The 27126-nt window shown below is 47.8% G+C and overlaps 1 protein-coding gene and 1 non-coding gene across 3 annotated transcripts; one reads left to right on the top strand and one right to left on the bottom strand.

Annotated features, from left to right (window-relative positions):
- Positions 1 to 3443: 3443 nt before the first annotated feature.
- Positions 3444 to 3634, bottom strand: LOC137601134 (U2 spliceosomal RNA). Its single transcript, XR_011037035.1, has one exon. It is a non-coding gene; the product is annotated as a U2 spliceosomal RNA (small nuclear RNA).
- Positions 3635 to 5455: 1821 nt separating this feature from the next.
- ccdc102a (coiled-coil domain containing 102A) lies at positions 5456 to 18655 on the top strand. 2 transcript variants are annotated; one of them, XM_068315386.1, is made up of 11 exons: positions 5456 to 5606; positions 10755 to 11191; positions 11263 to 11400; positions 11515 to 11622; positions 12431 to 12690; positions 12799 to 12907; positions 14461 to 14577; positions 14674 to 14883; positions 15002 to 15172; positions 15496 to 15599; positions 16991 to 18655. In XM_068315386.1, exons 2-11 carry the CDS (start codon positions 10829 to 10831, stop codon positions 17121 to 17123), a joined length of 1713 nt encoding a protein of 570 aa, XP_068171487.1. In that variant the 5' UTR covers positions 5456 to 5606; positions 10755 to 10828; the 3' UTR covers positions 17124 to 18655. The 2 variants fall into 2 exon arrangements, with proteins under 2 accessions (XP_068171487.1, XP_068171479.1); XM_068315378.1 differs by having other exon boundaries at positions 11263 to 11622.
- The last annotated feature ends 8471 nt before the right edge of the window (positions 18656 to 27126 follow it).

The following is a 27126-nucleotide window of genomic DNA, read 5'->3' as shown; positions in this document are numbered from 1 at the left end:
AGAATAAACCCGTCTAATCCGAAGACACCACATGTCCAACCTGTAGCATCAGAGCTAGCCTGTTAGCATCTCCATCCAGACACAATCGACAAGCTGCGTGTTTTTTCAGCGTGGCGGAAACATTTCACACACACACACACACACACACACAGCTGATCACTTGTAAACTAGGCAACTTGGAAAAAAGTTGAAAAACACCAAGACATCCACAAACAAAGTAACACCCCCCCCCCATTCCACACGACCGTCCCCGGGAACGTGGAGCTGGTGTCGCGGGGTCCCCGCGGACGGACCGCGGCCTCTAAACGCCGTGATGCTCCGCGGGGAGTCCGGTGTGACGTTCCCCCGGTCGGAGCGTGTGGTTCCTGGTTAGCTCCTCAAACACACTCGAAACATTTTTGTTACGTGTGAAAACAAACTATCACCGTGGAATTTACGTTTTTACATTTTAAATGTAATTTAAATAGTAATAAACGCAGCTACTGGAATAATGTTAGCAGGGCGACAGCTGGAAAGCACATTTGTGTCGTAAGCTAGCAGCGGCTAGCTATTGTTATCGTGGCTAACCCTGAGCTAACAGCTAGCTCTGCTAACTAACTCTGGAAGTTTTCTTTAACAAATGTTTGCTTTCTTTAACATCACGGAGGCAAACAGCTAGACGCTCAGATCGTTAAAGTAGGGTTAACGATGTCTGAACAGACGCTACGGTTCGACCGGGGTCGCGTAAACCTCCGCAGCGGTTACCTGTTTGTGTGTTTTCACCGGATGTCAGCGTGAGACGGTGGCAAGCTAGCGCCGCTGGCGTCACAACCGGATGTGGAGCCGGAAACGCCCTATCAAAATAAAACCGCTGTCGTTGGGCAAATCAGACTCTACGGGGGGGGGGGGACATTTGTATTCGACTACACGTGATGCATTCAGGAACCCCAATCAGATGTCGGGATTACCAGGACTTCGTCAATCACGATGTATTGGATCAATACCAGATAATAATAAATTCACCATAACTTGAAATAAATTCTTAAAAATCTAATCTCAGATTACACTCTTTAATGGAATTATAAGAATTAGGGGTGCAACATGCAGGAGCTCTCCTCTACCCAGTATAAAAAGTCAAAGTCAGTTTAATTGTCAAGTGTACAACACAAGCAGTAGAACAGACAGTACAGCACAAAGTATGAGATGAAACACAAAGGGATGGTAAACATCTCTGCACTCTCTAATCCCGTAGGGGAAGTGGTGTGTTGAGGGGGGGAGGGGTATTCAGGTGTTGGGGGGAGGGCAGGGCAGAGTGAGGGTAGAGTTCAAGGTTGTGGCAGGGGGCAGAGCAGGGGGGGAGTTGAACCTCTAGTCCTCACGGTGAAAGAAACTGTAAATGCATGACTAGAGTTAACAGTGTGCCCTTGAGCGTGCAACTGACTAATTTCACTTTGGGGAACAATAAAGTATATAAAATAAATTAAAATAAAAAAAATTCAGTACCTTCAACCAGACTAGAAGACTGAAGAGACTAGATTAGATGGCTGTTGTGGACCAGGAAGTAGTGAAGATTAGTCAGGATGAAGTGAGGAGGGAACTGAAGGGGATGAAGAGTGGAAAGGCAGTTGGTTAGACTGGGTTAGATGGAGGACACTGATTCTCTAAACACCTACAAAACATTGTGAAACGCTTTGAGTGGTTTCCTCAGAGATGCTAATGAAGCATTCACACCTCCCCCTGAGGTGTGGACATTACCTGGGCACCCCCCATCCCCCCAACCCCTACAAACTTGGAAGGGCCCACCTCAGCGGGTCACCCATTCCTCTTAGGTACCATTTAAAGATTACTTTGCCATAACTTGAAAAACATTATTGACAAATGTTATCTTGGATCTAAATCTTTACTTAATTTCCCCCAATTCATTAAGTCTCATCAGAGCCTCCAAGACTTTGTGGAAAACTGAGTTTTTAGTTCACAGCTCCTGATGAAGATTTCACACCTCCCCCTGAGGTGTCAACGTTTCCTAGGCAACCTCCCACATTTAAGGAGATTAGGACATCCCCCCCTCAGATGAGGGGCTTCCAGCTTTGGGACACACACCACTTAAAACCAGCAGAGCTCAGGACAACTTCTCCGTCTTCCTTCTTAGGAGATTCTCCTTCCAAAACACACGTCTGTGGGCAGGAGTCGACCTCAGAGCAGCTGGTAAGACCTCTCTTTGTACCTCACTTGGGATATAATTATACAATATCCACGGGTTAAACTCAGTACCCACTGAGTACAGATGTGGTCTCACTAATATGATAATTGCTAATTGCAGCTTCTAAAGACAACTTACCTTTATCTCAACAATATCAACTTTTAACGACAGTCCTTAAAATGAGATATCACTTACCATGTAGTCTTCAAATAAGGTTACGAACTACTATCTGCAGATGACTAACAGTACAATTCTACTGCCATTGATTGGATTTTGCCCTTTATGTAGAATTCACAGATGTTGGTGTCCACCTACAAAAATATTTACAACAAAAAATGCTTTAAATAACCATAGAAGGGGCCCACGCATCTCATTGGCTAATAAACACTACCCAGGATTTGATCACCCCAGGTGACCACCAGGGTTGAGGGGTGTCCGGTTATAAGAGTTGTTTTGTTGAATTTGTATTGAAAATGTGAAAATGAAATATAAAGATATTGAAAAAAAATAAAGGCCAAAAAACACCTCAATGAACCCCCGGATGAAGTGCTCTGAAATGTAGATATGCATAATTTTAAGATAAAAACAACTCCAATGGTTTTATCTAAAATGCTCTTAACATTAACAATTAAATATAAATATTTTTTAAAAATTAAATCACTTAAAACCTATATATGGCAACGTAGATACAACTTGACTTCTTAATATAACTCAAGATCACTCTTGATTACAAAACAAGAGTAATTAACGCGTGGAATTTATTCCACCCGTTAATTAGGGTTTAACACACATTCAGAATTGAAGACGTTCAGGAGCTGCAGTACCTGAATCCAAACACATGATGGCGACACAGAACCACTTTACAAAGCTGTACCTTAAGGAAAGCGGGACACCTTGTTTTCAGTTATATTATCTGAGTTCATGTGAATGTACATGTATGATCATGCATCAGACTGGTGATGTCTCAAACTTCATTCAGCGACACAGTTGAACCAAATCAACAGTTTCCCTCCTTAGGATTTAATAAACTGTTTAATGTGTATTTTCTCTTCCTTTGTTCGGACAGATCTGCTGGACTTTAGAGAAGTTCCTGAGTGGAGAACTGAAGAGGCTCCTGGAGAAGAGATGAACCGTCTCCAGAGAACTTCCTTCAGGTCTGGTGGATTGACTGTTAAGATGTAATTTGAATTCATTACATCTCTTTAAAGATCAATAATATATTGTATGACCAGCTTCACTTCTTATGTTATTATTCAACATCATTGGGGGGTGCACCGTTCCTGGAGGTACTGCAATACCAGGTCGATGCGTGGAGTGGACGGAGCAAGCCCCTATTCCATCTCCCTGTTCCAAAAATCAATTTAATATATGGTCCCCGGGTAGGGGACGTATCAGATATTAAACTGATAAGAACAGATACTACACTTGATCTTAGCCAAAAGGCCGAGAAGCGATGCCGGTGCCGCCTCGAAGGCAGCGGAGTCATCCACCGCCCGGACCTTCTCACTGACAGTCCACGGAACCGAGTCACGACGCGGAGTCCCTCCGCGACACGGGACTAACATTAAACACGGGAAACCAACAACACGTCACACAACCGCTTAGCAAGAGAGTTAGGTTCAATAATTCGACGCTACGAGCGGTGTAGTCTGAACTTCCTGGTCACGTGATCCGAGCTAAACCAATGGGAGCTTGGAGCCGCAGAAAAACTGGTGTTCGCGTTTGAACGTTTACGAATGTGTTTGATATTCAAAATAATTTAAATTAAAAATACTCATTTTAACACATAGTTCAGCTGCAATGGAACAAAATGTTCTTTTTATGACATAATGTCATTAAAATGGTCTTTTATTTGTAATACTGAACTCAATATTCTCTGGTGGACAGAAGCCTGAACTGCAAAATACGTTTAAATTATAAAATAACACTATTAACAGTATATTTTCGGTTCAAAGTCCAACCTTTGTTATATAGAAACCAATTTACCGTTATCATCATCGTGCGCCGCATCCTGCCTAAATCTGTAGTAATTAAGATTTAAGATTTTACGTATGCTTGCTCTGGGGGGCATTGTTGACTTTCTATCTGTAAATCGCTTCGAAATGTCTTCAGATGTGATTAAGCGCTATATAAATAAAAGTTGATTGATGGTTTAATATACTTTAGTGATCCCTGAAGGGAAATTAAGAGCACACTCTAGTTAGTCAAATCCAATCCAATCACATGCATATGTTATTGTGTACAGGCCCTGAACAAAGAAACACGCACAGGCCTCCTGGAGGACCACCAACTTGAAAAACTTTTCTTTTTTAAAATTCTGTTGTTTGATTACAGTTTTTCTCCTGTTCTCTTTGCTACAGGGAGATTTCAGCGCAGCCACAAACAGCATTAAGAAGTCAGCACTGGAAAGTTTCATGAAGAAACTGAGCGTCAGGGTGGAGGTTGGCTTAAAAATGCAGCACACACAGGTACAGGCTCAAAAGAACGTTTTATTCAGCTGTTCACTATTTAAATCTGCGATGGGCACGCATCCACTTTCATGCTTCTCACTGATAAACTATTGGATCAAAGCGTTGAATCAGTTCTGCTCTTTCTGGTGTGATAAATGGTCTCATGAAGGGGTTTTCCTGCTCTGCAGAGGAGGGCAGTGGACTGATGGGAGGGGGGCAGATCAGATCACATTCCACCGCTCTGCTCCCAGTGAGGAGAAAACAGAGCATTTTAGGGTTTCCTGGAAATCGGAAAAAAGAAATTCGGTGGTGAAAAATCACTTGAATGCTGATTTAACTCATAACGACAACATTGAGATTGAAAAGTTTATCGACAACTTTCCGACATTGACGTCGACAAATTTGACGCGTTTAATCTGATAGCCGGGATGTGTATTAATTGACGTATTTTTGTGTTTATTCATTTATTTAACGTGTGAATTGACATTAGATTGTTTATTATTCAATTTTTTGCGCAGCATCCAGTCTGCAGCCAGATTCAGCGGTAAATTAATTCTAAAGCGTCACACAGGAAACAGTTTACGACCCTTTAAAAACGCTTTAAGCAACAAAAAGCACCGCTCTCTTTCAGGAAACACAAATTTCCCACACAGCCTCAGAGTACATGAATGCACCATCACTTCAACTGGGCGGGATTTCCCTGGCTGACCTATCGTAGCTCACCTATGCGTAGAGCGTTGCATCCGATTGGCTCATTTTGCTCGATGACTGTTATATCGGTATCCTATTGGTCAGCCGGGCGCTCAGGCCACGCCTCTTTTCTATCCTCAGACAGACGACGGTTTCCGTTCAGAACCGAGCAGAAAAACTGCGAGAAGCGGACCAGCGGCGGACGGAGCACCGGCGGCTAGCGGGGGAACGTCGGGTACCAGACGGGGAGAGAGAAGCAGGGAAGCGGCATCCGGTGCTCGTTCACGGTACGTCCGGACGTCTAGCTTGAGCCGAGTCCCCGCTTTGACGCGGCGGTGTCAGATATCAGAGCCCACCGTGCTCGTCTCCTTCCTCCGTGGAGGGGAGAGCGTTAGCTGCTAGCCCGCTGTGGGCTCGGCTCGGTGTCCGGTGTCCCCGGGACTGCGGTCCACGGGGGGAGCGAAAACACTGGTGGATGCTGGAGCCGCCGTGACGGTTCGGTTTGACCCCGTTGACCTCCTGTTGAGTAGCGGGGCTCGTGCACAAACTGTTTGAATGCGCGAACTTTACTTAAACTCTGGTGGAGAACAAACGAACCAGGAGCAGCGACCCATTGTCCCGCGGCCGGAGCGGGTCCAGACACACCCAGGAGGTTTGAGGTGTGACCGATGATCAAACTACCGGGGGTCGGAAGTTTGGTGAAGTTTTATTCATGTGGGTCGGAACCAGAACCGGGCTGGTCTGTGTGTGTGTGTGGGGGGGGGGGGGGGGGGGCACGTGAGGTGTTCTATTTCCACATATAATGCTTCATCAATCAATCAATCAATCAATCAGGGTTTGATTGCGTGAACAGAGGCTAAATATTCTAATAATCAATAAAACTAGGTAAGGAGACGGCGCCATCCTGGTGATGTGCTGAGCAGATTTCACCAGGTGCGGTCAGGACAGACCCCATTCCCATGGTGCACCTGGAAAACCTGCAGACACCTGGAGTCCATGTGGAGCCTCCATCTCCAACGGACTCTCAGGTTGTTCCGTGTCTGGGGTCCCAACAGGTGACCCGGGGTCCCAACAGGTGACCCGGGGTCCCAACAGGTGACTTCCTGTGTGGAGCATCAACATCCTGTGAGTAGTTCCTCCTCCCCCTGAATGCATCTCAGGCTGGACCTCATTGGTGCTCTGGTGCCCCCCCCACCCCCAGACCAGCCTGGCTCTTCATGACTGTACCGGGTCAGCTGTTTGTTCTGGTTCCAGCGGTGTGTGTGTGTGTGTGTGTGTGTGTGTGTGTGTGTGTGTGAGACGCCTGTGGGCCAGCTCACACACATTCCGATCTTCATACTGTTTGCTCTCAGCGCCCCACCCTTCCTCACCTCCTCCTCTTCCTCAGTGACTGAGGTCTGGAAGTCAAGCTGTCGTCGTGTGAAGGACCGCCTCTCTGATGTCTCCACCCACCCTCTCACACACGCTGTCCTGTCAGGTGGTATCCCATGATGCTCTGGGTGTTTTGAGACCACAGAGGAGCCTCGTTGGAGCCGTTTCTGTTCATCTCGTCTGCGATCGGGTGGATTCACTGTGATCGATTGCTCTGGCCTGTTTGATCACGGTCACCAGCTGTAGCTAAACAGAACGAGGTGACAGCCGGTCAAACGCATCAATACGACAGCGTGGACGGGACGGCGGCGACGAGACGGGTTCTGTTAGCTGTTTGTCTCGTATCTGAGCCAAAGGGTGTGTGTGTGTGTGTGTGTGTGTGTGTGCCTCTGAATTCCTGGACACTCGTCATCCTGGCTTCCTGGAGCAGGAAGAGGCTTTTCATAACTTCCTGTAACACACATTGGACAGTGGGCGGAGTCTTGTTAGGATGACATCACGGCCAGATGTGGTGAACGGGAGCCGTGAGGGATAGGAACCTCCACGATCACGTGACCCAAGAAGAGGAGAAACGCCGTCCGACCCAGAGACCGTCTGGATCCAACACCAGAACAGGGCAGTCTCAGAACAGGAAGACCAATCCCAAGTCCTCTTTTTAGCCCCGCCCCTCCGGTGTGTTTTAACTGGGTCAAGCCCCCGGGTCAGCTGATTGTTGATGGACCTGGATTTGACTTTTTTCATGTTAGAATCAGCAGCTGCTACCCCCACCCCCCCAATCCTCCTGTGTTGATACACTTCATGTCACTCAGGCTGTTGAGGGACGGGATTCGATCAGAAAACCTCCTGGTTGTTTCAGTCCAGAGCTGAAGCGTGTCAGCTTGACTTTTACAGTCAGAACTCCTGCCGAGGCCCACCTGGACCTGTCCACAGCCCCACTGTTGTTAGCTTAGCTTAGCGTAAGTGCTTCCATCTGAGGACGGCCAATCTTCACTGAATGAAAGTAACGTATTTACAGATGAAGAGTTTGTTCCGATGAACCTCGGTTTACGTCGTTGACCGGTTCCAGGAGATGTGATGTTAGCAAAACTAACTAGCCTCCAGGTTAACCTGTGGATGTAACGTAAACATGATTTTTTAAAAAATTTTCTGTATATTTTTGTTGAACACCGACGTGTTATGGAGAACGACCGACCTCCAGACGACGTGAGCCGAGGTCAACCTGGACTTGTTTTCAGTCTCTGAATTTGAGTTGGAGTTCATTCGTCATTCTGTACCTTTTCCCAAAGTAGACAGAAAAAGTTCCAGAGGTGCTAAATGGTTAGCTGTAAAGATACTCTAGGTGAACGCCGTGAACCTTTTCTGCTTCTTGTGAACTAAGCTGTACTTGTTGGTGCTTGGCTGTTCTGGGTTTCTAGAAACCGTTCCAGTCGGTGTCCACGGGTGACAGTAGTCAAACTAAAATAGCAGCTTGTGGATTGTGAGGTGCAGACAGTCTCCTAGTGTGGACCAGGATCCTGGTCTGTCTGTGACCTCATGGGGTCATTGCTGGAGAGAGGACTCCTGGCTCAGACTCCTGAGTGCACCAAACGTTTGAGGCTCCAGCACCAGAGAAGAACGAGTAGGTCTGCCATCGGCCAGCGGGTCAGGGTCCGGCGTGGTGGACCCGGTCCACCCATGAGGTGCACTGTCCTGCTGTCTTCATGAACAGGGCTGATTCTCCTCTCTGTGCTGGTCCACCATCGTCTACTCCACCTCCTGGATCATGTGATCACATGATTGCGTGATCCCTCCCAGCTGTTTGGAGGCGAGACTCTTTGAAGCCGCTCTGCCCTGCAGCGATGCTCCGTTTTTAGCTTGGCGTTCTCCTGAGATGAGGCAGTAGAGTCACACACTGATGATGATGATGATGATGGTGTTGATGATGATGAAGGTGGTGATGATAATGATGGACACAACAGGACTGTGACCGACGTCTTCTCGTCCTGTCACATGTTGTTCTGTTAGCTGGTGTTGTGGTACCACATGATGACCTCCATCATGATGTTGTTGTTGTTTACTGATGGTCTCATGCTGCTGTGGTTGAATCAATTTGATTAAATCAATGGATTTAATCTTTTGATTTAATCTATTCATTCCTTACTGGTTCCAGTTCCACTGGTTCCAGTCCCAGGGGGCCTGAATGAGCCGGTTCTTCCACGTTCTTTGTCCCTGAACTGCTAACCACTCCACTCACTTTGTGCTGTCTTTACCGCTGGATTAGCTCTGTAGCGTGTGTGTGTGTGTGTGTGTGTGTGTGTGTGCGTGCGTGCGTGCGTGCGCGTGCGTGCGTGTGTTTGTTCTGTGCGGAACCCAGAGGCAGAGTCATGGTTCAGGAATGCTGTGTGTAAATGGACCCAGTGGGCCCCCTGCTGCAGGAACACCTGGGGCCGCCATCCCACTAGCATGGACTCGTCTTGAGTGTCCCACCACAACCCTCTGGTGGGCCATGTCTCAGGTGGGACACCGATGGGTGTGTAACTGTGGACCCGGTTCACACCTGCTCAGCTGATGGGCGGCTGTATTAAATCCTGGTCGACTGTCGGGCGACCAGATGGACCTTTCAGACCCTTCACATATACCCTCCATTGTGTCGTTGCTCGGCTACCAGGGAGACCAGTCCCTCATGGAACCGCTGAGGCGCTGTAGCCAACAGCTGTAGCTAACCGCTAGCTGTGGTTCTCGTGATAGCTGCATTAGAACCGTTGTGTCGTCTGTTTAGGTTCTGTTTCTGCATGTTTTCCATTAAATTAACTATTGTTTAACTTCAGTGAGTCTCTACGTTTAGAACTAGTAGAACTAGTTAACCTCATCAACCTGCTGCGCAGCTGATTCGTTCTGGTTCTAACAATCATTTAATAACTGGTTTCTGACTTGACCGTCAATCTCTATCGTCTTTAAACGTCCCTCGACCCGTCCAAAGTTCACACACACGCGGTGTTATGTGTGTGAAGATGAGATGAAGGTCCAATCAGGACGACTGGACTGAAGCAACGACTGACACACGAACCCACTGACGGTGGGTTTGTGTGAGTGCTGAGGGTCCAGACCCGGGTCTCAGCCAGAGACCAGAGAACCTTCCCTGAAACACACCCAGAAATGTTGGAGAGCTCAGGGGGAAACCCTCAGTGCCTCGCCGCTCCATGTCTTTATGGTGACACTGACGTAAATCAGTGGTGTGTATGTGTGTGACCTTAACAGCCCAGACTCTCAGCCTGACAGGCACGTAAATCCTGTGTGAGTCTTTAGCGCTGAGATGCTAGTCTGGTTGGGTAACATGTGGTTGGCTGGGGCAGATGTCCCGTCAAAGACTTTATTACCCCGTAGCCGGCGGGGCATTTATGGCCCCTGTGAAGACAGAGGGTGGGGTTCACATGTAGGTTGGCCCACGAAGGAGACGAACTATGACAGGATATAGAACGAGAAAACGAAAAACTGCAACCAGAAAAAAAAGACATGGAAAGAGAACTGACTTTGGACCAGAGAAGTCTTTCCTGATTGGTTTGTGGCGGCGCCGGCAGGCGTGATGGAGGTGTGACTGAGAGAAATGTGTTGAGAAGTTCTTTCAGTTTTCATCTGTCAGCAAACGGGAAGTGTTCTGCTCACATTTACCCACAAGTGTTTGCATGTCGTGACGGATCAGGGAGTGAAGTTAACCAGCAACGGTCTGGTTGAAGTTAACCAGTAACGGTCTGGTTGAAGTTAACCAGCAACGGTCTGGTTTTGGTTTAGACATCCATAGAACTGAAAACCTTCAGTCTGCTTCAGAGGGGGTCTGTTCACACCTGGGATCAGCTGGATGGAGCGTCCCTCCATGTGGTAAGACTGTCTGTTTCGGCCCCAAGTTGAGTCAGTGGGGGCGGGGCATCATGACCCTGTAGAGTTCTCTGTAGAGACGGATGTAGAGCCCAGAACTACTTCCTGACAGGATGGTAGTTGTCGACTACCACGACTAAGTCCGTGATGTTGGTGGGTGTGGTCCAGACTGGACGTCCTATTGATCCCTACCTGTGTATCTGTCTGTCCAGGCTGACCCCCCACCCCCATGATGAGGATGTCCTCCTGAATCTCTTCTCACTTCCTCTGACCTCCACTCGTCATCATGAACCACACCCCCAGCCCCCACCTGTCTGACGGCGGTAAGTCCGCCGCCGGCGCTCTGCTCTGCAGCCTGGGTCTGGGGTCCGACCGGGGGGTCTGCTCCCCCGACAGCCTCACCCACACCCCCAGCCCCACGGGGGGGACCCCGAGCTCCAGCCCGCCGCTGCTGCTATCGTCCGGGCTGGGGGGCCTCGGGCTGGGGTCACTGGGGGCCATGGGCGAGGAATCCAGGCCCGACTGGGAGAGCAGGGAGGAGCTGCGGCTCCGGGAGCTGGAGGAGGCCCGGGCCCGGGCGGCGCAGATGGAGAAGACCATGAGGTGGTGGTCCGACTGCACGGCCAACTGGAGGGAGAAGTGGAGCAAGGTGGGTTCCCCAGCAGAGCAGGTGTGGGCGTGGCCGCCCCGGGGCTGACGGCGTGTGCTCCGCGTCTCCAGGTGCGCGCCGAGCGGAACCGGGCCCGGGACGAGGTGCGGCAGCTCCGCCAGCGGCTGGACGGCCTGACCAAAGAGCTGACCGGCGTCCGCCGGGAGCGCCAGGAGCTGGCCGCAGAGAACGAGACGCTCCGGCAGGAGGTGCTGGCAGCCCCGCCTCCGCCTTCCTCCCCCGCACACCCCAGTGGAGTTTCCTCCGCCTCCTCTCCATCAATCCATCCTTCCTCCCCCGCCTCTTCCTCCTCCTCCTCTCAGGTCCATGCAGACGCTAAGCTGGACCGGGTGGAGGGGCCGTTGGAGTCTCCAGAGTCGGAACCTGTGAGGGACGTGGACCTGGAAAGACGACGGATGAGTCAGCAGAAGGTACGTTTGTGTGCTGGTGGATGGGGGGGGGGCCCTAGACAAGCAGTCCCCAACCCCTGGGCTGCGGACCAGTACCGGCCCACGGCCCAGGGGTTGGGGACCGCTGGTCTGGAACACAACAGGATAGCCTCAGACGTCCCGATGTGGTTGTTTGACTGAGATCACTTTGCCAGATTTAACCTTCAGCTCGCTCAGGTTTCCATAGCAACACACAGAAATACACCCCGAGGTTGCGGCGCTCTAAATAACCCCTGATGACACGTTAGCATGTTGGCGTGTGGTTAGCCGGTCCACCCAGTCGCTGCCTCCATTGTTCTGGATCCCCACATGTGGCCTTGTGTGTTCTGACTGCTGCACCGCTGCCCCCTACTGGACGTCATGTGTAATGACCGTAAATAAGCCACCAGGTTTATGTGATGTTTAAAATGATGCCGATGCCTTCCATCACATCTCACACGTGTCTGAAGCTAATTGATTAGCCCCGCTGTAGGATAACTGACCTGAGAACAGTCTGAACGTGAATCAGGATTATTGTTCACCTCAACAACGCCCATTTCTGTAGGTCTGACAGCAGCCATGTAGGTCAGAGAACCCACCGACACCATCGTCCTCAAGATCTGGATCAGTCAGGAAGGGTTTCCAGAACAAACCACAAGAGATTCTGACCCATATTCACCAATATTAATGTCCTCTATCAGTAGAGAGAGACACAGACACAGACTGGTTGACCTCTGTCTCTTTCTCTCTGTCTATGTCTCTGTCTCTATTTGTCTCTCTGTCTCTGTTTGTCTCTCTATCTGTCTCTCAGGATGTGGACGTGATGGAGACAGTCCTTCACTCCAGAACCCGTGACGGTGACTCTGAGGACTGGGAGGCTCGTCCTGGTTGTGGTTCTGGTGGTCTAGCGGTGACCCTGTCCGGGTCCCGGTCCTCGTCGGGTCTGAGCCGGCAGGAGCGCAGCAGACAGCTGTGGGAGGACATCGGCTCGGCGGAGGAGGACTCCAGCAAAGTCAACGCTCTGCAGCTCCGCCTGGACGAGTCCCAGAAGGTCCTGCTGAAAGAGAGAGAGTAGGACATCCAGAACCCTCAGGCCATGTTCTGGTTCTGATGGGTCACACACGACACACCGCCTCTGTGTCCACCAGCTAATGGGCGGTGTCTCCATTTCGTCCACAGAGACAAGCTGGCGCTCAGCAGGAGTATCGAGCGCCTGGAGACGGACCTCAGTCAGTGGAAACTGAAATACGATGAGCTCAGCAAGAGCAAACAGGAGGCCCTCAAGCAGGTGAGGCACCCTGGTTGCTAGGCAACAGTCACACACAGTCAGTGTGGCGTCGCCCCTGGATAGAAGTAGGACTGTAGTGGCCGCGTTACTCCACTGGGGGGCAGTCCAGCACAACAAAGGGGTGGGCATTTGGGACGAAAGGGACCAGGAAGTCCAGGTGTAATGGAGCGCCCGGATCAACACCTGCAGAGGACAGAAGTTTGGTTCCACCTTAAAGGTTTAAACTAAGCTGAACCCCACCCAGCATCAGGTTTGGTGGCTGATTGTTGAAGGTTCTCGTTCGATGGGTTCAAGAGGTCGTCTGGTGTGACGACGTGAGACTGAAGTTCAGGCTCAGGCTCAAACTGGTGCCGCTAAGAGAGAAGAGTGAGGGAACACCTGGTTCAGGTGAAGCACATCACTTCCTGTACAAATTCTGTACGCTGGTGGCTTTCTCTGGAAGCAGGTTCTCTTGTCTGATTAGGGGAGTGGGCCCCTCGTCTCCACACACTCCCCATCCAGGTCCAGGTTCACACAGTGAAACAGTCCTGGTCCACACAGGAAAATAATTTACACAGTAATCCTTCATTTCTCGCAGTTGATGTGTTCCAGGACCACCCGTGAAAAACGGAATTCCGGGATAGAGCTACAACCTGTTTTATTATTTACGGTACTTTAATGTTAATGAACCCCCCCCCCAGTTCCGCGGTACACTGGCGTTGTGCCCGGAGTGTCCCCCGCCTCACGCCCTGAGACTGCCAGGATAGGCACTGGCTACCCCGCGACCTGTGTTAGCGGATTAAGCAGGTTGGAAGATGAATGAATGAATGAATGAACCCCCCCATACTGATATTAAATCACCTTATATCTGTGGTACCTTTTCCCACACTCTGATAGACTGTTTAAAACACTTTTGTGTCTCACGGAAGTCGGTTTCGTTCAGTGAGTTTCGGAACGTAGCGCACTTCCGGATGCTGTCAGCCAATAGAATGTGCTCATGTGACCGCCTACCTACAATCCGCGATGCAGTGAAGCCGTGCATCTTGAAGCGCGAATAAGTGAGGGATTACTGTACAAGTAATCCTCAGTCCCTAGTTTTTTGTTGTTGTTGTTTTTTTGAAAACCAACTTGTAATCCAGAACGACCAAAGTTGAGGTTCACCTGTACAGTAAAGCAGGTGTCCTGGTGCAGGTGTTCTGATGCTTCCTGTTACAGGCAGTAAACACAGGGCTTGACTTGAGGGCAGGATTCTTTGGGGTGGTGTTCTACTACTGCCTGCTGCCCACGCTTCATTCCAGCACCAACACTGATTGTAAGGACTGAGTGGGTGTTGAGGCTGAACATGACAATAGTGTGGAAAAGTCCTTGAGATCCTTTCACAGAGAGGTTGTTCTGCCTCTATCGTGTGTCTCCTCACACGTTTCCTCCCTCGTTTCTTCAGCTTGTGGTAAACATGACTCTTTTGTGCAGGAAGATCATCCAGATGTGTCGGTGGACAGCGCTTGGCTACAGTACTGACGTTGCTGGTTGTGTTGCTGGTTGTGTCGTCAATCTTTGTGTTTGTTCCCCTCCAGCTGAACCTCCTGAAGGAGTTGCATCAGGATGAACTCGGCCGCATCTCTGAAGACCTGGAGGATGAACTGGGTGCCCGGAGCAGCATGGACAAGAAGCTGGCCGAGCTCCGAGCTGAGGTGAGGCCGGTCAGACTGGAGGATCCCCCCCAACCCACCCAATGGTCGGACTGGGATCCGGCTCAAGAGGGTGTGCTCTCTCTGTCTGTCCTTCAGATGGAGAGGCTGCAGGTGGAGAACGCTGCAGAGTGGGGGCGCCGGGAGCGCCTGGAGACGGAGAAACTGGCCCTGGAGAGGGACAACAAGAAGCTGAGAGCTCAGGCCGAAGACCTGGAGGAGCAGCTGGCCAAGAAACGCCGGCAGGCCGCCTCCGCCCTCGACTCGGACCTGAAGGCCATCCAGAACGAGCTGTTTGAGAGGAGCAAGGTGTGTGTGTGTGTGTGTGTGTGTGTGTGTGGGATGATAGGTCAGGGGTCCCTCAGACAAACCGTTCTGGAGGGACCTCCAGCTCAGGTTCTCACCTCCTCTCTGCTCGTGTCCTCAGGAGCTGGCTGACCTCCGCCACGTCCACTCCAAACTGAAGAAGCAGTTCCAGGAGAAGACGGCCGAGCTGGGCCACGCCCACAGGCGGGTGGACGTCCACGAGGCAGAGGTCAAGAAGCTCCGCCTCCGGGTGGAAGAGCTGAAGAAGGAGCTGGGGCAGGCAGAGGATGAGGTAGGAGACAGGCCACGCCCACCCAGTGACACCCAGTTCACTGGACTTTGAGAAAACTTGTCGTCATAAATCGGGGGTTGTAAACAAGATCATCATAACTTAAAGACATCGATTAAAAACACATCAGAATTTCCACAGATGCAGCTTTAGGGGTTCCGTTTTATCAAAAATCCCATTCAGTGGGTTTTCAGCAAAAATCCACGTTCCTCTTGGTTTGCTCACCTGTCAGGAAATATTTCATGTTGTTGTTTCATGTCACCAAAGTGTGTGTGTGTGTGTGTGTGTGTGTGTGTGTGTGTGTGTGTGTGTGTTCTGGCATCTAGTTGGATGAGTCTCATAACCAGACCAGGAAGTTACAGAGGTCTCTAGATGAGCAGGTGGAACAATCTGAGAACCTGCAGGTGCAACTGGAACACCTACAGTCAAGGTAAGGCTTACACACGTACATACACACCCTCCCAGACACACACTGAATCATTATTGATTAATTGATTGGCTGCTTGATGTTAAAACACACAGATTACCGCCTGTAATTAACGTGGGTGTTAACTCAAAGCTCTGCTCAGGACCTAACCAGTGGTTACTTCCTGTATTGAACTGGTCAGGACCTAACCAGTGGTTACTGCCTGTAATGATCTGCTCAGGATCTAACCAGTGGTTACTACCTGTAATGAACTACTCAGGACCTAACCAGTGGTTACTGCCTGTAATGATCTGCTCAGGACCTAACCAGTGGTTACTTCCTGTATTGAACTGCTCAGGACCTAACCAGTGGTTACTACCTGTAATGAACTGCTCAGGACCTAACCAGTGGTTACTGCCTGTAATGATCTGCTCAGGACCTAACCAGTGGTTACTACCTGTAATGATCTGCTCAGGACCTAACCAGTGGTTACTTCCTGTATTGAACTGCTCAGGACCTAACCAGTGGTTACTCCCTGTAATTACTGCTCAGGACCTAACCAGTGGTTACTCCCTGTAATGAACTGCTCAGGACCTAACCAGTGGTTACTTCCTGTAATGAACGTGCGCCGCTCAGGACCTGAACGTTTGATCCGTGTCCGTCCTCCACGTCGTCTTTCTTCCTCTCCACCCTGCCCTCCGTTTCCTCCACGTCATCACTCTACCAGCTGACAGCTAATGAAAGAGCTTCCAGTTGCAGGTTACCATAGTAACAGAGATCTCTGTTGCTCTGCTCTCTAGAGTATGGCAGGCATGTTGGCGTGGTAACGGCTTCAGAGACTCACACACACACACGTGTGTGTTTTGTTGGAGGGTGTAGGCGGGTTGGACTGTAGATCTGACCTGAGGGTTATCGGTTCTGACGTTCAGGGTTCTGACGTTCAGGGTTCTGACGTTCGGTTCCGTGCTCCTCGCTGCAGCGGTACGGGCGCCGGTCCAGAACCTATCAGGGCTGGAATCCATAAAACCAACGGCAGCTCAGTGAGCCGCTGCTCCTCTCTGCTCCTGTTAATTGCTCTCATAACTTTTTATTTCGATCCACCGAGGCCTGATTTTAAGGCTGTTGTTTTTAGCTACGCTAGCAGCCGGTACCGGGGGACGTCATTACGGGTTAATGGCTCGCTTCACCACTGGGGTCCAAACTACAAAACTTCAGCAAATATTTTATGGTTGGAATCTTCCGATTATTCCTGATAGACTGACTCTCTGACGTCACATGACCCCCAGTCAGGGGCAAAACGGGTCGTTCCTCCTGCTGGTCCTGGAGGCGTGGCGGAGTCTACATAGATGATCCGTTAGTACAGGTAATGAGCGTGATGATGGTGTTAACCCCGCCTCTCTCCTCGTTTCTGATAGGCTGAGGCGGCAGCAGCAGAATCCGGGTTTGTTCGGGAAGATCAGGTCGACTCGCTTCAGCCCCGAGAACCCCGACGGGCCGAGCAGCGACGTGGACGAGGAGGACGAAGAACTGCAGCTCCAGATCCCCTGACACCCCCCCCGCCAGGAACCCCCACTGGGGCACGGGATCAAGGGTCACTACATTTCCAGGATTACTGAATGCTGCTCAGGCATTTAACTTCCTCCAAAGCTTTCTCTTCACTTCCTGTTTGTGCGAGGGACTGAAGGAAGTGATGCGCACCTTTCAGACGCGTTTGTGAACAATCCAAAGTCAGTTTGTCGTCACGTTTACGATCGTCGTTCAGCATCACAGCCCCGGTCCTCCGGCGGGAACACGCAGCTCCACTTTGCTCCCTCATGGCGGCGCCGTTGAGCCAAACAGGCTGCGTTCAAGCCCAAATCAGCATCACTCCATAACTCATGGCCTTTTTAAATAAAAGGATGTGCAACACCTCGACAAGGAAGAGTCCACTCCACTTGACAGCAGAGCTCCGCCCCCATGATTGAGCTAACGCAGAGCGAGCGACGATCCTGCCCCGGTTAGGAGTTCACCAAAGTCGTCCGGTGTTTAAAACTCCAACCATCAGTTATCGAAATGTATTTATGAAGAATAACATCACAGGAGGACGAGCAACTGGACAAGTGGAAAGATGTTTAGCATCTGGTGAGTTATTGGCTCACTAAATGCTACTTAGCTTAGCAGGTAGCCTCAGCCCGGCGCTTCGAGGGCAGAACAAACTGGAAATATTCCCGTGGTTTGTCTTTTTGTTGGGACTGATGCAGCGTTCAGAGTCCACGTTGCGACAGAACGCTCGATGTTTGGTGGCATCTGGAAGGTTCCTGAGGTTCAGGTGGTCCACGCCCACTGACGTACTCAGACTCCACCCCCACTCGGCTCTGGAGGCGGAGCTGAGAGAATGCTTTTAACTCCGCTGTTGGTTTCTCTACTAGAATATTCTCAAATGTATTTTGGACTTCTTTTTTATCCGTTTCTATGACAATGAGACACGTCCTTTTTGTTTCCTGTGCAGATCAGGTTCTAAGACCAGGAAGTGGAGACGAACCACAAACCTTTTTGGGAATTTCTTTGATAACATGTTTCCAAAAAGACATTTTTACTCTTATCAAACACAAAGTTGTTTGTTGCCAGCCGCCATCCAAACCAAAGCCCCGCCCATCTCGCTGGACATCAGCAACTAGCCAGTTTGTTCACGATGGTGCAATGCATTCTGGTTGTTTGTGGTCACATGTTGTGAATTTTTTTTTCCTGTGGAGCAGACCAAGGGTCTTACTGAGTAAACGGTTCCATGTAGAGGATGGGGTACCAGCGTGCTGGCTGGGGTTCAGGCCCGGCGTCTTTACACCAGTAACTCATAATTTGGCTAAATCTCCTGCCCTTTAAGAACCCTTCAGTATTTTAAACGTGAGGTAGCAATAAAATTTTTCCTGCCCTTGACTGTCACATTCTGCCTCAGCCACCAGCTCTGGACAGGGACCAAGATGTTTGTACTGATCAGATTCTGAACTATTTATGTCGTCAGTGTTCTGGTTGTCTTTTCTAGAAACAATCTGTACCATGTGGTTTTATATTGGCTCTATAAATCAGCTGTACATGTACACAAACCTGTTTCCTGTTGTTTGTTCCATGGTTATTGTGTGTTCATATATATATATAAAATATATATTACTGTATATACAGTATATGGCTGCATTGTTTGCTCATGTTTTTCATCACTAAGTTCACAAACTTTCCAGTTTGTAAAAATACATCCTCTAAGCTTCTTTCAGATCCTGAGTCCTGGAAGACGCCCATTGGTTACAGAACAATGTGGGGTGAACACGAGCAATCAAATCGTTCGTTCCTTCGTTCGATCATTCATTCATCATCTTCAGCGCTAGATTCTGTATGAGATCATCATGTTTGAAGCCTCCCTGTAGCAAGGTACTGTTGATCGCTTGTGTCGTCTTGATCTAATACTGTCAACTGGACTTGCTTCAGGTTGGTTGAAGATGTTTCACCTCTCATCCAAGAGGCTTCCTCAGTTCTGATGGAGTGCTAGAGTCCAGATAATTATACTTCTGTTTAGCAGAAAACAAAAGACCAAAACCAACAGGTTTAAGGGTCAGGTTCAAGCTTAGGTTCAGATTCATCCTGAAACTTAACCCGGAGCCTAAATACCCCTAACCTTTTGTGAGTAGTGTATGTCTCACCAACAGCAAATAACGACATTCATTCTTTCATAAATTTTTTTGAAGATGTAACAATTAGTAGTTGTTTGGCCTTCTGCCTCTTATCCCAATCTGGATCAGTTTAGACTGGAGCCTATCCCAGCTGACGTTGGGTAGGAGGATGGATACACTCTGGATAAGTTGTTTGTTCATCGCAGTGCTGCATGGAAAGACACCCACTCACACTTGCACCAACGTACAATTTGGAGTGACTAATCCACTTCAGATGACTGTTTTTGGGGGTTAGGGGAAGCCAGACAACCTGGAGAGAACCCTCAAAGACATGTGGAGAACATTAAACTCACACAGATCCCAAGTGGAAACAAACCAAGAACCTTCTTGCTGGGAAGCAAGAGGAATACCCACTGACCCAAAGGATTGCCCAAGGAGCAATCAGGTCAATGAAACAAAAATTATTTCCCTGCTGCTACGTCCAACAAGTACCTTGTGCGATAATAAATTAATATAAACATTTGAAAGAATTGCTGCTTGCACCGTTCAAAGTTGTAAGAAATGTGCTTTTTATTCACATACAATGATTGGAATATATCCAAAACAGCAGTCACAAAGACAAGTTACATTTTAGATGTCATTATTTGTTATATAAACAGTACATCTACTAAAGGTAGTAAGACAAGTAACATTTTGAATTTTGTTACACAAAATGATAATACAAAAATAATTTTAGAGACTTTATTATTTGGAATAAAACTGAATAGTCTTTTTTAAGATGCAGTATAAGATCATCATGTTTGAAGCCTCCCAGTGGCAAGGTACTGTTGACCAATTGTGTTGGTCAACAGTACCTTGACTAACATTTGATTTTAAGACAGTGTTGGAAGTGTGTTCTTTTCTTGGGAAGTGACTTAGAGGTAGGACTCATACATGTCTTTCATGTAACAGAGGTCTTTTGAAAGATATGGAATATCAAGCACTTCCTGTCATGATTTATTTTTTTTGAACAACTGACATGGGGTGCAGTTAACATGGACATCTTCTGATGCAGGTAGCAGGGTGACCTGAACGTCATTTGTCACAGATCCAGGGATGCTGCTGCAGTTCTTTTAGGGTAGCACGCATCACTGGATCTAGAGGGGAACACTTCCTCCTGAAATCCTGACACTCTGAGGTTGAGAGAACAAAAAGCATAGATGGTCAGAAGCTTCAGTGACCTGTAGACCATATTCACATTCAGACGATGGGAAGCTGAATCGTTAGACTGTTTCCATGGTTATATATACACCTGTATATACAGTATATAGTATGTATATATATCATACATGGAGTGAGGGCCCCTGTCTGCCTGCCTGCCCTGCCTATCATTGTCTTACCATGGGTCATATCTTTCATTTCTCTCCTGCGAGTTGTGGAAATGTAGCTTTGCTCCACGATATCTTCAAGAATTTCACCTAAATGCCAGACTAGAATTTTCTCAGCCCAGTCCATCTTCTGTTGCTGGTCATCTGTAGGGATATGCGCAGGGTTTTCGAAGGTACGTACTGAGACAGACAGATGGACATTGACAGGCAAGACTTTCATGGAAGATGGATGAACAACAAGAGGAGAAGCTGTTGGGGTCACCAGTCATCACACCGTTGGTGAAAGATGTCTCCCCCAAGAAGTAGCTGAGGCCGAAGTCGATGACTCTCACTCGAGGAACCTCGGAACGTAGTTCAACAAGGACGTTTCTACTATTCATGTCATGGTGGCAAACTCCCTTGGATATTATGTCAATGGATGCTGCCACCAACTGCCTCATGATGTTCTGAGGAGAAGATAAAGAGAAAGTTACAGTGTGGGAGGAAGGGATCGCTGCTTTTGGTCTTTGCTTTTACTGTACATACAATCAGGTTTGGTTCAGTTACAAAGGTGAGGAAGAATAGACATGGAGGACCATTCAGTTCATCCTTACTTTAGCCTGATGGTCTGATAGTTGTTCCTCCTCTATGTAGTCCAACAATTCCTGACAGGGTTCTGGTCTCTCCATTACCAGGATTAATTGGTTGTCCAGTGTGTACCAGTCAATCAGTGTCACAGCTGGTGATTTACCCACTGATTCTGGTCTGCCTGCCACTCGCTGCATGATCGCTACTTCCTTTGGGATAATATATTCCTCGTTATTTATGATCTAGAGGAGAAAATATACATTCAGGATTAAATTATTTCTCAGTTATCCAGGTCATGGTTTATCCAAACCTGTTCAAATAAATCTGCTGGACTTTAAGAAGGTTTCTCGAAGATGTTTCACCTCTCATACAATAGGCTTCTTCAGGTATAGTGGTGGCTGTTCTTGTCTCAACTTATTGAACCTGTGAGGTGTTGTCCACCCAAAAGACCCCATGCCACAGTCAGAAGACCAACCTGGTATATGTAGTTAAATGCAGCGAGGAATGCTGCGATGTCTACATAGGGGAAACTAAACAACCACTACACAAGCACATGGCTCAACACAGAAGAGCCAACTCATCAGGACTGGATTCAGCAGTCTTCCTTCAAGAAAGAGGGACCCTGATTTCAGGATACCAATGTTCAGATCCTGGACAGGGAGCCACCACCACAACTGAAGAAGCCTCTTGGATGAAAGGTGAAACGACTTCAAGAAACTGTCTTTAAGCCCAGTGGATTGACGTAAACAGCTTTGGATGGTCAGGCTACGAAACACTGGACACTTCTCAGGTTAAAAGTACAGAAAGATGTTTTTAATGTAAAATAAATCAGTACCATTTAGTTTTGAGACAATTCAAGAGAAAAGCGATTAGAATTACTCACGAGTGGTTGAAGCTGAATGTCTTCATTAGGGATGTATTTGATCGCCACCTAAAAGACAAAATGAACAGCTAGATGTTAAAGGTTGGGATTGTGTGTGTGTGTGTGTGTGTGTGTGTGTGTGTGTGTGTGTGTGTGTGTGTGTGTGTGTGTGTGTGTGTGTGTGTGTGTGTGTGTGTGTGTGTGTGTGTGTGTGTGTGTGTGTGTGTGTGTGTGTGTGTGTGTGTGTGTGTGTGTGTGTGTGTGTGTGTGTGTGTGTGTGTGTGTGTGTGTGTGTGTGTGTGTGTGTGTGTGTGTGTGTGTGTGTGTGTGTGTGTGTGTGTGTGTGTGTGTGTGTGTGTGTGTGTGTGTGTGTGTGTGTGTGTGTGTGTGTGTGTGTGTGTGTGTGTGTGTGTGTGTGTGTGTGTGTGTAGAAGTGAGCACTCATACTTACTGGTAAGTTGTCAGATTTGCGATAACCAGCAAAGACTCTTCCAAACGATCCTATTCCGATTACCTCACGTTGCACATATGTTTTCTTAAAGTCCTCTAGACACACAAACACAATCATCTTTGACGATAGAGAACATATGACCTCATGAACTCCAGGACTGAAACCAGTGAGTGTTAATTTTTTTAACATCTTCTACTGTGTGGTGCATTATGTCTGAAGGGTCCATCCATACATCTTCTTCTGCTCATCCGTTGTCGGGTCGCGGGGGCAACAGCTTCAACTGGGAGCCCCAAACTTCCCTTTCCCCAGCTCCATCCACCAGCTCTGACTGGGGGGTCCCAAGGCGTTCCTAGGCCGGTGGGAGGTCTCCTCCCAGCTAGACGTGCCAGGAACATCTCCCTCCCTGGAGGCATCCAGGTAAAGCGACTGCAATACCGCTCCTGCTGCCCCAATTCTCCATCCAATCTCGCTCCATTGTTCCCTCACCTCACTTGGAGGTGCTGATCCTAATCCATGCCGTTTCACGCTCCACTATAAACTGGACCAGTGAGTGCTGCAGGTCTCAGGCCGATAATGCAGAGCCACATCATCTGAAAAAACCCAACTGCAAATCCTCCTCACCACGACTACGCCTCGATATCCTGTCCATGAAGATCACAAACAGAACTGGCGACAAAGCACAGCCCTGGCGAAGGCCAGGAGCCACTTGGAACAAGTCCGACTTACTGCTGAGAATTCGAACACAACTCTTACTTTGGGTATTGAATGGCCCTGAGGCATGGCCCTCTCACCCGATACACCCATTGTAAATTGAAAAGTCCTTCATTCCAGTTTACTTTTTGGAAAAAAAGAGATGGTTTGACATGACTTGGTTGAGAAAGTTGTGAACAGGTTATCTGTGTTCAGAAGTTTGTGTATGTGTTCAGCTCCACACTAAGGTAGTTCTTCAACACTATCAGCTCACCTCTGCTGGAAATTCTTGAGAGGGACTTGATCCAGAAGTCTTCTTCTGTGGTGCTGTCTGGCTGATGTTCAAGATTCTCCTTCTCAGTTGTCAGGACCGAATCCACAGTAACCTTTGGGACATCACCAGCATCACCAGCGGTCCTCAGCCTCTGAAGCTGGACGTCAGCCTGTCCGTCTGACTGGTGGTCATCAGTGCACTTTGTTTTGGACCAGGTCACCGTCCGGGGCTTGGTGGTGATCCCTACAAATAACATAAACCCAGTGACCCACGTTGAAGTGGATGTCTGAAAATATTATAAAGGCACTTGTCCGTCCATAAGTTAGTTGCTACACCTGTAACAAAGAACTGTAAATCAAAAGTAGAAGGAACAACCAAGAGTACACTGTACATACACTGCCTGGCCAAAACGAAATCACCACTTGGATTTAACAAATGTACCATGGGCTCACCAGTGTCTCCTACTGTGGCCAACTTGTACATGGAACAAGTGGAACACAAGGCCCTGACCTTGTTCAAAAGAACAAAACCAAGGCACTGGTTCCGGTATGTGGACAACACATGGGTCAAGATCGAATTCCACGAGGTGCAACCTGTCACTGAGCACATGAACTTGGTGGACAGCAACATTAAGTTCACCAAGAGAGGACGTAAAGGACTACAGTTTACTTTTTGGACAGAGGCCAGCATGGAAGATGACAGAAGTCTGAGTGTTGGGGTATACAGGAAACCTACACACAAATACTGATTGGTGAAATCAGATGGAGGTAAAACAACAATAGAACTCAGGGCTATGTTTAATAGTTAAAGTACAGCAGGTAAGAGCATTTCAACACACAATGGGAACTGTTAAAGAGTAGTTCAGGGAGCATTCACATCAAAATAACAAGCTCCAGGTCAGGTGTTGACTAGGATTTGAAACTCACCTGAATCATATCTAAACAGAGAGAATAACTTGTTCCAGGTCTTAAACCCATTTCTGAACATTAGACTCAGATGAATGACAGCAGTGACTGACCAGTTGGAATGTCAAACACTCATATGTAAGACAGTCTTATATATATATGACTGTCTCTCATTCCAGCTGGTCTTTAATGTTCTGATGAACTTTGAAGATTGAAGCTAAATTTTGCTCCATTAACTTCAAAGCCTGATCTCCTTACTCCGAAGAAGGTGAGGAGAAATTTCTGGATCTGATCTTCACGTTATCTCTGACCACTTGAACAGAAGATGATTTTCACGAGATTTCATTTATTCATTTTTAAAGCATGTTTATTCACAGGTTGGTGGCCGGTGATTCAGCAGAGGATGGAGTTGGAAACCCGCATGGTTGTAGTCGCGGAACTACAATCCACATGGTTGTGGTCGCGGGTACACCGGAAGCTGCCGCAACCATGCAAGACGCCACGGGATTCCTCCCCACCTCCTTCATTACAGCCAAGTACAGTTGCTGTTTTCACCGTTCCTTGACAGTTCACTGGTTACAGTTTGATATGAAACCTGTTGCTTGAATAAATGTAAATTGTACAATTTAAATCTGTCTTTCCATCTAGTTCTTTGCTATTTTAAATTATTATTGACAAGAAGTTCAATGCTCTATATAGAGTTAATCAAAATGTAGTGCTAAAAATATACAATTCAGAACAATGAAACTTTTAGAGAAACTAATGCAGCTTAATGTATTCACTGGAAGTTATAGCCTGGACTCAATTTAATGGAGCTAATATATAGCATTATTAGGTTTATTCTACATGTTTATTAGTTGCTACAAGTAACCTGTAGTCATTTTAATTAAGTTCAATGGAAGTAAAAGTAATATTACCAAGAATATTAAGTTTATCTAAGACAGTAGTGTCCCTAATGTTAGTTGACTCCAGTTGATTTTGTTGAGTTTGTGATAAGTAATGTTATGGTGTTCATTCTACTTTAAAAAAAAATCGAAAGTTGATTCAACTCAAAAAGTACAATGTAACCATGTTACTTATTCAAGATCAGGGTGTTACTTTTAACAGTGTATAATTAGATATATGCTTGCAATCATTGTCATTTCATAAGTAGCTCGCGTGCCGATGGAGTGTGAGACAGAAACAGTGCTGGGGATGTAAATGTGAACGCTGGCCTGTAGAACTAAACTCTCAGGAGTCTCAGTCACTCTTAATAAACTAACACCGTTCCGATCAAACCCAGGAACCCACACGTCAGACTGAAACGTTGAACGTTCTGCTAAGCCTTCATCTCTGGCTCCGCCCCTCCAACTGATGGGTCCGGTCCAGGAACTAAATAGTAGCAACGATACCCAGACCCCCCTGGGATGTGACCCCCAGCTCTCGTCTGTCTGTGAGTACCTGGTGTTGCACCAGGTACTCACAGACAGACAGTATGATCTGGTGTGTGTGTGTGTGTGTGTGTGTGCGTGTGTGTGTGCGTGTGTGTGTGTGTGTGTGTGTGCGTGTGTGTGTGTGTGTGTGTGTGTGTTTGTTTAACTCCATCCCACGAGTACAATACAGAAGATCATTCCAGAAACTGTTGATAAAGCACTACGCACACTGAAGTGTCCTGGAGGTGTGTGTATGTGTATATGTGTGTGTACACAGGTCAGTAATGTCTGACAGCAGGAAGCAGCTGCCTTCATAATTATCCCACAGCCAACGCAGCGTCTTGTGAACAGTGTCTGGTTTGTGTGTGTGTGCGTGCGTGTGTGCTCGTGTGTTTGCTTATTTATCACTAAAAACTTTAAACAATGTGAAAATGGTCCATTATGTTGTGAGATGGGCTACATTTGAGTTTCTCATCATCACCTGTCGCCCTGACGACCTGTTCCCTCTGCCTCTCTGCTCATTTTATTGCCCCGACTGGAGTAAGCCTGTGCTGAACGATCACATGTAGTCGGCTTACATGTTCACGATGACAGGAAGTAACTCTGGCACACAGACAGCTCCTCTTCATCTCAACAAACCCCGTCTTCATCTGGGTTTGTTAAATGATTACTCCGGTTTCATCACGTGACATCGATGGAAACTAAGTCACGTGATGTTTAAACTTACCCCAACCTAATCCTAACCTAACCTTAACCTAACCCTAAACTAACCTAACCTAATCCTCACCCATTTTAATCATAATCTAAGACCACCTAACCTAATTTAACCTAACCTAACCTAATCTAATCTTAAACCTAAACCAACCTAACCCAACCATAACCTAACCCTCATCTAGGCTAACCCTAAAATAACCTCACCCTAACTTAACCTAACCTAACCTATCCTAACCTAACCTAACCTAACCTAACCTAACCTATCCTAACCTAACCTAACCTAACCTAACCTGACCTAACCTAGCCTAACCGAACCTTTAAGCTAACCTAACCCTAAACTAACCTAGCCCTAAGATAACCTAACCCTAACTCCTTCAGTGTGGTCTGAGGGAAGCAGCAGCAGGTTTGTTGTCCTGAAGAAATTCATTCAAGACAATTAACTGATGGAACTCAGCCAGGTGTCAGACAGACAGACAGACAGACAGACAGACAGACAGACAGACAGACAGACAGACAGACAGACAGACAGACAGACAGACAGACAGACAGACAGACAGACAGACAGACAGACAGACAGACAGACAGACAGACAGACAGACAGACAGACAGACAGACAGTTCTCATCTACACATTTCTATTCGATGATTTTTTCCCATCTTTCTCCACCTCCA

This window comes from Antennarius striatus, chromosome 1 (assembly GCF_040054535.1).
Source record: "Antennarius striatus isolate MH-2024 chromosome 1, ASM4005453v1, whole genome shotgun sequence".
Classification (NCBI taxonomy): Eukaryota; Metazoa; Chordata; class Actinopteri; order Lophiiformes; family Antennariidae; genus Antennarius; species Antennarius striatus.
Note: the sequence above shows the minus strand (reverse complement) of the source record. Positions and strands in the feature narration are given on the sequence as shown.